Here is a 12,752-nt window from a genome sequence, read left to right as displayed (position 1 = left end):
CTTCTTTGTCAACCTTCAACTCTTTAGCTAGCAGAATTATCTTGTCAATTTCTTGTCAGGCATTGTTTGTGTTAAACTCTGTAAATATACGAATATACACACACACACACACACACACACACACACACACTAGTAGCCAAAATTGTGGAAACCTTTTGGAAAAAGTGTATTTTTGAGGTTTGATGGCTCATAACACCACTTTTTTTTTTGGTGTAATACCATAAAATTATATATCAATGAAAAGATAATTTAATCAAGAATGTAATGCAACAAAGTTTGTTCAATTATCTGTATTCTATGAAAAGTTATAGCCAAATAACCAGAAAAAAGAAGCACAACTTGCTTAGGTTGATATGAAGTAGCTTTCTTCATTTGAATGTAGCCAATGGGCATGAATGTTTAGAGAGCCAATCAGGTCACAGTAGGATTCAGCTATTGACGCCATGTATTGGAGCTGAGAGGAGGACATTTGTCAGTGTGTTATGTGATTGCTATCAAGTTGGTTGAGTTTTTTTTGTGTTCTTTCATTTAGTAAGCTTCTAAAACGTAATAAAATTAAAGAAATGGTGCAAAGAGTTGACTGGTCACCCAGAAAGCAATGTAAAATAGTACTATTAAGTGAACAAAGCTACAGTTATGAAGAAATTAGAAGAAAAATTGGTGGAAAAGTAACTAAAGGTGGCATTTCTAAATTTTTGAAGAGGTATAAGGAGACTCAGTCACTACAAAACCAGACTGGTAAAGGCAAGAAAAGGTGCACAACAGCAAGGGATGATAGAAGAATTGAGAGACTGTGCCTACGTGACAGAAGAAAATCATCTCGGTGTATACAAGATGAAATGGCGCAATTCAATGTGAAGTTGAGTGCAAGGACTGTTTGGTGCAGACTGCAAGAATTTGGTCTAAATGCTAGAATTCCATGAAAAAAGCCATTTTTATCTCTCACACAAAGGTTGAAAAGATTAAACTGGGCTAAAAGCCATGTTAACTGGACAGTGGAACAATGGGGGAATGTTATTTGGAGTGATGAGACTAAAATCTCCCTGTTTGGTAGTGATGGCATAAAATACATCAGGAGAAGAATCGGAGAAGATTTGCATCCTGATTGCATTACACCTACCGTGAAACACCCACTTAGTGTTATGTATGACATCAACAGGTGTGGACAGAATTTGCATGATTAATGGGAATATAAATGCCCAAAAATACATAAATGAAATACATGAGCCCAAACTGAAGCCTTCTGCACATGATCTTTTCCAAGATAATGAAGCATTTATATTTCAACAGGATTTGGCTCCATGTCATGTTGATGCTGTGTGCAAAAAGTGGTTTCAAGATAATCATATTCCACTGCTGGAATGGCCTGGGAATAGCCCAGACCTTAACCCAATCGAAAATCTAAGGAGCCGACTAAAGAAACTTGTTAGTCAGAAGCAATCCACCAATAAAACCCAATTAATAGAAGCAATAATTCAATCTTGGATTCACATTATAACAACTGCAGAACTAAAAACCTTGGTTCACCATGGGAAGGCGTTGTAAGGCCGTAATTAACACTAAAGGTTACCCTAAGCGATATCATATCCCATTAACTCACATTGTGAGAATTTTTGTATATCTCAATTTTTCTATGTGTTACAGTTTTCTTCTTTATAACTGCTATTCTAATAAAAAATCCTTCATAAAAGTTATTGCATTACATTCTTGATTAAATTATCTTTCCATTGATATATAATTTTATGGTATTACTCAAAAAAAAAAAAGTGGTGTTATGAGCCATCAAACCTCAGAAAGTCACTTTTTCCAAAAGATTTCCACAATTTTGGCCACGTGTATATATATATTTAGCAGCTTCTTCCGAACACCATTCATACACTCTGCTATCACCCTGCTCCATCTAATTTCTTTCTTTGCACATTCTTTGTATAATGAGCGACATCATATCCCATTTAAAAGTCTTCCTGGGTTTTCTCACCCCTTAATAGCACTTATTTCTTTCTAGTTGTCTCTTCAATCTTCCTATTTCAAATCCCCTGTATACTACTCTCTGCTGAACAAATGTGAAAATAGTAATGGAAACATATATCCAACTCATTCCAAAAAAGAGAGAACAAAAGCCTACCATCCAAGTAACGACCAACTGCCATTACCTCAATCCTCTCCACAGGGAAAGTTATCAATGGTCAACTTCTTCGATACCTAGAAGCTCACCAGTTAATCAGCAACCAGCAGTATGGATTCTGTCGATCCAGATCCACAGCTGATATCTTAGCCTACATCACTCACCACTGGACACATGCCAAGGAAAGGTTCAGAGAAATGCGTGCTGTCGACCTTGACATTTCCAAAGCTTTTGATCATGTTTAGCATCAAGGTCTACTTTGTAAACTGCCTTCCTTTGGTTCTACCTGCTACCCACTGTAACTGGATAGCCAGCTTTCTCTGATTGTTCATGACCCTCTCTTCAGGCTCTGCCACCTGCAGGGGTACCTCAGGGCTCCGTTCTCTCACTTACCATTTTTCTCTCATACATAAATGACCTACTCTCAATCGCCACAAATCCTATCTATAGCTTTGCCGACAAGAGCATTCTTCATTCATCCTACTCCTTTGAAAAATTGTGTAGTTTCCAGACATCCCTTAGATCAAGATCATCTACAACTAGTGCCTTAAACAGTGATCTCCATGCCATCTTTCAGTAGAGCAAGAATAACCTAGTCACCTTTAATGCCACCAAAATGCAGTGTCCTGTGTTTTCTCTCGCAAAAAGGATCTCAGCTCACCTTCCCTTATCCTCAGTAATACACACATCATCAGATAGGATGAACTCTCTCTCCTTGGACTGACATTTACCTCCAACCTCTCTTAACACAAACACATCACATCAATAGCTTCCTCAGCTTCTAAAACACTAGGCATTCTTTACCTTCCTAGAAGCTATTTTACACACAAGTGAGAGAAAATAGTGGTTTGATAGTAAATTGTGATGTTGTACAAGACAGCAATGAGAGCGGTGATGAAAGAGAGAGTGGAAGTAATTATACAGAGAGAGAAAATGGTTTGAATGATGAAAAAAATGAGAAATTAGCTGTAATGAGTGAGATCGCACGGTAACACGGAGTAATACATAGGGCAAAGCGGCAGTTGGAGCGACTGGAACTCTTTCCCGAGTGCCTTGGCAAACGGAAATAAGCAAGTGTACGAAAGGGATAATAAGCATATGATTGGGAGTGTTTCAGAAATGAAGGAAAAAGTGTTGTACGGTGACTCGTTAGTAAGAGGTGTGATAGATGAGAGTTTGACTAAATCGTACTTACCGGGTACAAAAATTAAGGATGTAAGTGAGAGTATCAGAGCGCAGAAGCAGAGGGTGAAAGAAATGATAGTCGTAGCAGGAACGAATGATTTGAAAGGAGATAAATTTGATATGAGAGAGGACGTGAAGGAATTATTAGAAGTAGCGAAAGAAAAGAGTGACAGAGTTAGGATAGTGAGTCTGTTGCTGCAGTATGACAGAGAAGAGTTTAGGAGGGCCATAATCGCAAATGACTTTATGCACAGCTTATGCAGATGGTGTGGTGTGGAGTTTGTGGATGTGTGGAGTGAGTTTGATGGGCAAAAGGATTTATTCAAGATGGATGGCTTACATTTGAAAGGATCTGGTGTGCGAAGACTGGAAAATGTTACTGATTGAAGTGAGAGTGGATGTGCAAAATCAGGGAAACTAGAACTATTAAGGAGGGGAGGAAGTAGATATGCAGACATCAGTGAGGCAGTTGAGTGTAAGAATGTTTATAATGTGCCCGAGCCAGTATGGACAATAAATCAGAATGGGATAGTTAATATAACGCATCAAGATGGGGTGGGACAAATGGACCTCTGCATTTCATGTATACTAATGCCAGGAGTATTAGGAACAAGAAGGAAGAATTTTTGGCCTTGGTTGGCTCTTCCTGGCCACAGGTTATTGGCATTAGTGAAACATGGCTGACAGAAGATGATATAGTTAGTGGGATAGAATGGGTAAGGTATAGTGTGTTCAGGAGGGACAGAGAGAATAAAATGGGGGGGGGGGGGGGGGTTATTGATGATAGCTGATGAACTGCAACCAAGGAGAATAGAAGTTGTATTGCAGGATAGTGAAAAGAGCTCATTTGAGGCTATTTGGTGTGAGATTGAGACTAACGGAACAAAATGTACAGTTGGGTGCTGCTATAGACCAGGTGATGGAATAGATGGTGGAGAAAGTATGCATAGGCAAATTGATGAAATGAGTGAAAGGAGGGTAATTATTATGGGGATTTCAACTATGGTAACACTGATTGGAAGGAGGAAAGGACACATGTGAGGAAGGAACTGGATTTTATTCAGTTACCATGGGATAACTATCGGAGACGGCATGTAATGGAAAAATACTAGGGGTTCGAGAAGGAGGGTAATTATTATGGAGGATTTCAACGATGGTAACACTGATTAGAAGGAGGAAAGGACACGTGAGGAAGGAACTGGATTTTATTCAGTTACTGTGGGATAACTATCGGAGATGGCATGTAATGGAAAAATACTAGGGGTTCGAGAGTGCTTGACCTAGTAATAGCATCTGAGAATTTGACTGTAATGAAAATGACCATGTTGCCACCTACTGGTGAGAGTAATCATAGGGTCTTGACCTGGGAGGTGGCTAAATGTGTGAAATTTTCGATTAAGACAGGGTACATGTGGAATTACCGTGCTAGCAAGTATGACAAGCTTAGGAGATTGCTTGGTTCAGTGCACTGGCATGTAAAACTGCAAGAGCTGCATGCTGATAAGGCATGGGAAGTGGTCAAGGAGCATTTGCAAGAGGTTATGGCTGACTGCATACCTACAGTCCGAATAGTAAATCAAGTAGGGGTTAAATGGATGAATAACACCATTAAACTTGAGTCGCAAAAAAAGAAACAACTGTGGAAAGAATTTAAGGAGAAAAGTGACCTGCAGGCACATGAACGGTATAAAGCACAGACCAGAAAGGTAATGAGTGTGGTGAGAAAAGCAAAAACGGATTATGAAAGGAAATTAGCCATGCAAGCTAAAGAGAATCCCAAACAGTTCTTTGAATATGCTGCTAGTAAAAGAAAAACTGTACACGGCAGAATTATTTTAAGGAACGCTGATGGTAGGGAGGTCACTGAATCAGTCGATATAGTGGAATTACTGAGTGAGCACTTTGCAATAGTATATTGTCCAGGTGGTGACGTTGAAGGAATGAAGGAACCACTAGTTTATATGAGAATTGTGGTGAATGAAGTGGAGGTGAATAGTCTATTACAGAACCTTAATGTGATTACATCTGTGGGATTGGAGTATTATGTGAAGTGAAGTGCCTAAAGAATTGTCAGTGCCCTTGACCTTATTGTTTAATCAGAGTCTCGGATCTGGTTTAGTCCCGAAGGGGTGGAAAGAGGGGAAAATAGTTCCACTGCATAAAGAAGGATCTAAGACTACTGTTGCAAATTATCAACTGATCGGTATATCAGGAGTCGTCGTCAAGGTCTTGGAGAAAGTAGTCAAGGGAAAAATACAGGAATGGATTGATGAAAATGAGATACTGTATGGGGGTCAGCATGGTTTTGTGACGGATAGATCATGCCTCAGTAAGTTGTTCAGGTTTTATAACACAGTGACTGCTGAACTGGATAAGGGTAACAGGTTTACAGTGATACTGCTGGATCTGTGGTAGCCTTTGACAGGATACCACATGGAAATCTAATCCGTAAACTGCAACATGTGGGAATGGATTATAGGGTTGGTGAGATGGATAGGAGGGTAGTTGATGGAGAGATACCAGACAATAGTTTACTCAGGAGCAGAGTCCAAAAGATGGCCTGTGGCTAGTTGTGTGCCGCAGGATTCTGTTGTTGAACCACTGCTGTATAATTTTTTCATTAACGATATAGGGAAGGATCTGAGAGGAAAGGTCATAAGTTCGCTGATGATGCTAAGTTGGGTAGGGCAATAGTGAATACAGAAGATGTCAAAATTTTGAAGGATGAGTTGGATAGATTGGAGGTCTATCCAAAGTGTTAAGGAGAATGAATGTCAATTTAATGTGGCGAAATGTAAGGTTATGGATTTTGGGGTGAAAAGATTAACAGCAGTATATCACTTTGGTGGAACTGTACTCCAGGAGATTGATGAGGCCAGGGACTTGGGAATGTTGGTGGATAGGGAGTTGAAGTTTAGCGGGCACATCGCAAAAGTGGCTAAATCAGCTCATCAAATCACTTGAATGCTGAAGAATACTTTGATGAGCAGAGATAAGCAAGTTATTGTTCCTCTGTATCGAGCCTTGATAAGACCCCATCTTGATTACTGTGCCCAGATCTGGTCACCTAGGTTTCTTCTTGATGGAGAAGAGGTTGAGAGGATCCAGAGGTGCGTGACCAAGATGATAGCTGGTCTATGGAATGAACCTTATGAAAACAGGTTGAAGATTTGTGGATTGCAGAAATTGGTTGATAAGCAGAAAAGGGGAGATATGATCGAGACGTTCAAATTGCTGAAGGGTTTCTATAGGATTAATTCAGAGGATTTTTGACAACAGGACTGGTGGTTGGAGGACTAGGGACATCCATGGAAGCTAGGCAGGAGTGTGGTTAGTAAGGGTGTTAGACCTGGGTTTTTTACTTTTAGAGTGGTGAATGAGTGGAATAAGCTGCCAGAGTCTGTTGTGGGTTCCATGATAGTGAATGAGTTCAAGGCAAAGTATGATAGATACTGTGTGAATGTCGAATAGTTGTGATGGACATGATGTTTAGGGCCTCCCTTGATGAGTCTAAGGACTCTTGGAGTAGCCTGTAATAATAATAATAAATCCAAAATCTTCCCATCCTTAAAATACTGTTCAGACATTTGGGATAGTTCACATAAAACTTCCTTAAAAAATCTTGATGCTGTCCAGAGGAGAGCAAATCAGCTAATAGATGACCTTACCACACAGGCTCACTTCAACCTCTATCTCACAGATCTAATGTTTTTTCAGTTGTGTCCCTTCTACAGGTACTTCCATGGTTGCTGCTGTGAATTGAAAAATATCATTCCTCCACTTGCTGTTAGGCCCATAAAAAGAGAAGCAGCTGCCCAATCATTTTACAGTATAACTGCAAACTTATCAAACCTGCTTTTTCTCTTCCTCATTTACTCTCTCTACCTCTGGAACAGCCTTCCCCAGTTTCCCAACAATTTCAACCTACAGCTCTTTAAGAAGAATATCAATAGGTTTCTTCTTTCTTTACTCTTATCTGCACCACATGCATAGCACTGATGTGCTATAGGTTCTTGTACATCTCATGTGTGAGATATATATTAAAAAAAAAAACGACTATGAAAGAATGATCATGTTAGAAGAAAATGGGAGTAGAGTGACTGATGTAGAAGAATACTGAAGTCGTTTAATGATCACTTTATTGGAGTATTTCATCTCCTGGAAAAGGTTTTATTACTAGAGCAATGGGAGGGGGAGGGGGTTCTTGGTTTGGAAGTGCAAGAGAAGAATGTTACAAATAAGTACTCTAGATGTCAATAAAGCAATGAAACTGGATTTTATTTCACCGTGTGTTTTAAGAAAATGCTAAGGAAATGAAAACTTCATTGACCTGGCTTTCAATGCAAGTCCAGGTATGGAAAAGGAGTGGAAAGAGAGCAAGATAATGAATTGCATAAGTGGTGATGGAATGGTAGTGTCAAACTATAGACCAGTTTCTATTTCTTTTGTAGTTAAGATTTCGAAGAAATTAGTGAGGTTAGTCCCAAGACCGTATAGTCTTAGCAGATGAGGGTAATGTTATCTGTGAGGGTCAGCATGGATTTGTTAAGGGGTGGTCTTGTATCAGTAGTCTAAAATTACTTTTATAATAAAGTAACAAGGATGGTTAAAAAAATAAAATAAAAAAACAACAACTACAAAGTGTTTTTTCTAATGAATTAAAGTGCACAGTTTTAAGTTTCCATAAGTCAGTACCAGTTGCTCTCTCTCGTCTCCTCCTCCAAAAAGGAAAAAGTTTTTTGCCCATAGTACTTCATTGGGACAATGGATAGGTAAGTTCTCAATCTGGCACCATGAGATAAATGGATTTTTATGGTCTAGTCTGATCATAATCATATCATACTCGAAAGGAGGCTCATCTTACTTAAATAATCCGACAAATTTTTCACTGCACCTAATAGTGTACTATATTAGATCTAGTTATATGTTGGTGTTAGTGCAAAATCGTGCATTCTCAACAATGAAGAGTCACCCTAGGCATTCTCTGATGAGGCACTGATGGATGCTAGCATGTCCAGAGAGAGAGAGAGAGATAGAATCAAAAGCTGGGTAGGCATAATGTCACAACTATGCTAGTTTCAAATAAAACTTCTATATTTTATTCCAATAATTAACTAATCAGTGATTAACTGTTTGATTCAATTTCTCATACTGCAAATTCAATATCCATTAGAAATCTATTAGAAAAAATTAGAAATCTATTAGAAAAAAAAAAAGAAAGAAAAGAAAAATATACCTATAAATGAAATAATGGAGAAATTTCTGTTGAAAACCACTTCTAAAGTAAATAAACTATTAATGAAGAGTTTTTTATTATTATTTTTTTTATCATGCCAGAAACTCCTTGGTAGCTTATTGTAAACCACCATTACAATTGTCGTAATGTTACACTGCTTGTGACATTCACGTTTGTGTACTTATATTATGAGTTCTGTCCATTTAATTTGTTCTTTTTGCAATGCGATCAGTCAAATAGCGTATTGCACACACCAGCACAGTAGCTATATTTAGCGGGTTCATTTTTCATAATTGTTTTGCAGAATAATTCATGTATTTTAATATAAAAGTTGTTTAACAAGAATTTTACGGACCCTGCAGGAAGCTGGAGTGTACAGGGAATGGCTGGGTGAGGAATAAATAAAAACCGGCATTTATAATGAGCACACAAACCGTGTACTTACTCATTGTTAGGATCTGATCCTGCGTTCGGGTCGATTGGCTCAATTGATCCAGGAGGAAGTTTCAAATTTAACTTATTTTTACCTGGATTTTTACTCATATCTATAACCTGGAAATGCTGTCAACGAACATTGATAACCAAATCATACACACATACAGAGAAGGCTACCTTAGTTTGGCATACACAATTTTACAACAAATCTACCTTCGCTAGAGGGCAGCTAGAAGAAAGTTAATTTACTGAAATTAAAAACAATTTTGTCTAAAGGCATAGGATGCAATAGTAGTCAACAAAACATTATTTAAGCGCAACGATTATTGTTCACTTTTTTTTTTAATGTTTTCACTATATTTCTATTAAGTAATTTAATAGAAATAGGGAATATTATAAATTCATCCTATTATATTTACGGCTATTTTGCCTGCTTCTATTTAGGAGTGCCCCTTAAATGTCATTGGCTTTTCATCCTTATTTCAATATTATAACAAATATATTGTTTTGACACGTTTATTAACATGCACGGTTTTTTATGGAAGATAAAATTATTTATTCATAAAACTTTTTTTTAACAAAGTGATATTTAACATTTTTTGTATAAGTTACGGTTTCTTGCCATCTCTTATTAGATCATATCATATGTATCAGAATAAACCATGGAGACATAAATAGGGAAGTGTGTGTATGTGGGAGGGGGGGTGATAGGTGCTGTGAGAGTCAGTGATATCTAATTCACATCTGTCACAAAATTTTTTATATGAATCACACCGCCACACGGAAGTCGGAAATACGTGAGTGGAGTAGGGATTAATTCTTTTTATTGGGTACTTTAGTCGCCCCCCCCCCACACACACACACGACTGCATAGAATGCTGCTCAAACGCATTTTTGAATGGGAATAGGAATTGCTACTCCCTCCCGCCCCAATTAAAAGATCCGATTTGAGGAGTAAACTGGGCGTTAAATTGGAATATATATTTAATGATGGAGGATGGATCCGGAAAAAATAAGTTATTGTTAATTATTTTACTTTTCATATATACATACATTGTACCATTCTTGGTCGAAAAAGCAATATAGAAATAGTGGAAGAACTTTAAAAAATAGTTTTTAAAAGACTGTGCCAAAAAATCACAATAGTTATTATGGGTTTTGCCATCCTTATTAGTTCTTCCAGTATGCGTTTATCCTTATGATAAATGTTACAATCATGGGCGGTCCGAGAGTATCTGATACCCCTAGGCAAAGAAAATTTAGGCGCCCCTATACATTGTCTCTCTATATATATTTTGTCATACTCACACATGCACATTTGCACATACACATGTGGATATTTATAAAAATAATAAATAAAGGAATAGAAAAAGGCGAAAATAATGCAGGATCATCAGTGAGCACCAGGATGGCTTGACTTATTTTAGTTTTTTATTAATAATCAAAGTTTTACTAATTTTTTTCGAAGGTTGTAATTTTCCCCGAACTATGTAGCAAAATCTGTCGCCCCGAAGTCTTAGCGACCCTTGGATTGCCTAGGTTCGCCTAATGATAAAACCAGCCTTGATTACAATATGTGTCTTGGAATTCATCCTTCATTCGTTTTCAATACATTCTTTCTATAATTATCTATATGTTCTGTGGACTATTTTTGACATGCTTCAGTTATTTCTATATTGTTTTTCGACCAAGAAGAGTATCATTATTATTAATACATAGTATATCCGTAGTTTCCTATGACAAATTTAGAGAAGTTGCTAAACATGCATTTTAGTCTTAACTGCGTGTTTTATTATTATTATTATTATTATTATTATTATTATTATTATTATTATTCGTGACACCTCCAAGGAGTCCGAAGACTCATCGCGGGAGAACACCTACAACTATCTCAACTACTACACCGAACCTCTACTACGAATCATCTCCATCAACGCCATTTTCTGCCTGCTTTTTTTAGGAGGAAAACTTGAGGTTCTCTGAGAAAAAGCATATGAAACTAGTTATTCTATCTTATGTTAGAATAGTCCTAATTGAATTTCTCACGTCACTCAAGAATGCAACTCAGGTCTTTTACATTCAGAGGGAGCATGAACTGGAGTTCTTCCAAATGCACTATGGAGGCACTAATAAGAAAACAACATATTCTACTTTTCTTCTCAAATATCTTATATATCAGCAACTATTATTTTTTTTTATTGTGCTTTCATAAATTTCAAGCCATATAAGATAACTGAACACAGGCTTAAGTAATGTATCCCAAATTCTCAATCCATTAGGTTTCTAGGTCGGAATGGTGTGAAGATATGGTTAATAATTACTAGTGAAAAATAAATCTTCCAATGTCTTTTATTTTCCAAAGGGAAGGGCAGAACTACTTTAGTCCTAATTTTTTGAAGACTAGTGGGCAGCCTTCTCTACAACAGTGAAACTTGGACTCTAAATAAAGAAGCAGAGAAAAAATTAGAAGCTTTCGGAATGTGGACCATCAGAAGAATGTTGAAAATACCATGGACAGAGAAAATGAAAAACGATGATGTTTTAAAGAAAGCAAAAATGAAACGAACATTAATGAAATTAATTAAAGAGCAAAAACATACCCAGTCCATGATTTTGTTTGTATATATTATCTTGAAATTTGAAGTAACCGTACTTGATGCAATGTGTAAGCAAAACAAGTTATCCAAAAAAATGTTAGCCTTGCTTACACATTGCATCAAGTCCGGTTACTTCAAATTTCAAGATAATATATACAAACAAAATCATGGACTGGCTATGGGTAATCCTTTATCTCCTGTTCTCGCAAATATTTACTTAGAAGATTTTGAAACCAAGGCTATCTCTTCCTTTATTTTAACACCTAAAGTTTGGAAACATTATGTGGATGATGTCTTCATTGTTTGGAGCCATGGACATGAATCCCTTATGGTTTTCTTCGAACATATCAATAGCCGACATCAAAGTATCAAGTTTACTGCCGAGCTTGAAACAGAGAATTCCTTGCCTTTTCTTGATGTCAAACTGACTCGCTCTCTGGTAAACTAAAAATATCGATATATAGAAAGCCCACACATACCAACAGATATCTGCACAGTCAGTCCCATCATTTCCCTCTTCATAAGCTTGGAATAATTTCCACCTTGGGAAATAGAGCCCGTTCTCTTCTTGATGAGCCAAATGAACTTCTTACAGAAATAAACCATCTGAAAATTTCTTTCGAAGTTAATGGATATTCCAAGAAAATCATTGACAAATTCCTTCTTAATCCTCCTAGACATCACTTAGAAGAAACAAATAGATTCAAAGGCAATATATCTATTCCTTACATAAGTACTGTTTCACATAAATTAGCAAAAGTTCTAAGAAAATACAATATCAGAACATTGTTCACTCCACTTCCAAAGATCCGTTCCTTAATTAGCCACCCAAAACCTTGTCATCATCAACTCAAATACCCTGGTGTATATAAAATATTGTGTGATTGTGATATTCCTTATTTTGGGCAGACAAACAAATCTGTCGAAATGCGTATGGAAGAACACATGAGGGACATTACTTACAAGAGACAGCGAGCGAGTGCATTATCAAGTCATATCCTTTTCTCGGCTAATCCTAATGATGATAACCAAAGTCACAAAGTCTGCTGGGAAAAATCTACTAACATCTTCCGTTGCAGTGACGAACTAGAGAGAAAAATTGTGGAATCTAGAGAAATCATCTTCAATCCTGTTAATCTAAATAACAACTTAAGCTACAACCTCCCAGATAGTC

General features: G+C 37.2%; 1 protein-coding gene across 1 annotated transcript in view; it reads right to left on the bottom strand.

Moving 5' to 3' along the window:
- The window catches only part of Dsor1 (mitogen-activated protein kinase kinase 1), a 155,113-nt gene extending 145,965 nt beyond the window's left edge, over positions 1–9,148 (bottom strand). The window contains exon 1 of the mRNA XM_090413991.1: positions 8,992–9,148. Within this exon, the coding sequence (XP_090270117.1) occupies positions 8,992–9,089 (98 nt within the window). The 5' untranslated portion in view covers positions 9,090–9,148. The remainder of the gene's footprint in view (positions 1–8,991) is intronic.
- Between the last annotated feature and the right edge of the window lie 3,604 nt (positions 9,149–12,752).

Source organism: Typopeltis vanoorti, chromosome 24 (assembly GCF_054136105.1).
Source record: "Typopeltis vanoorti isolate ZY-2024b chromosome 24, IOZ_Tvanoo_1.0, whole genome shotgun sequence".
Classification (NCBI taxonomy): Eukaryota; Metazoa; Arthropoda; class Arachnida; order Uropygi; family Thelyphonidae; genus Typopeltis; species Typopeltis vanoorti.
This window is presented reverse-complemented; position numbering and strand designations above follow the sequence as displayed.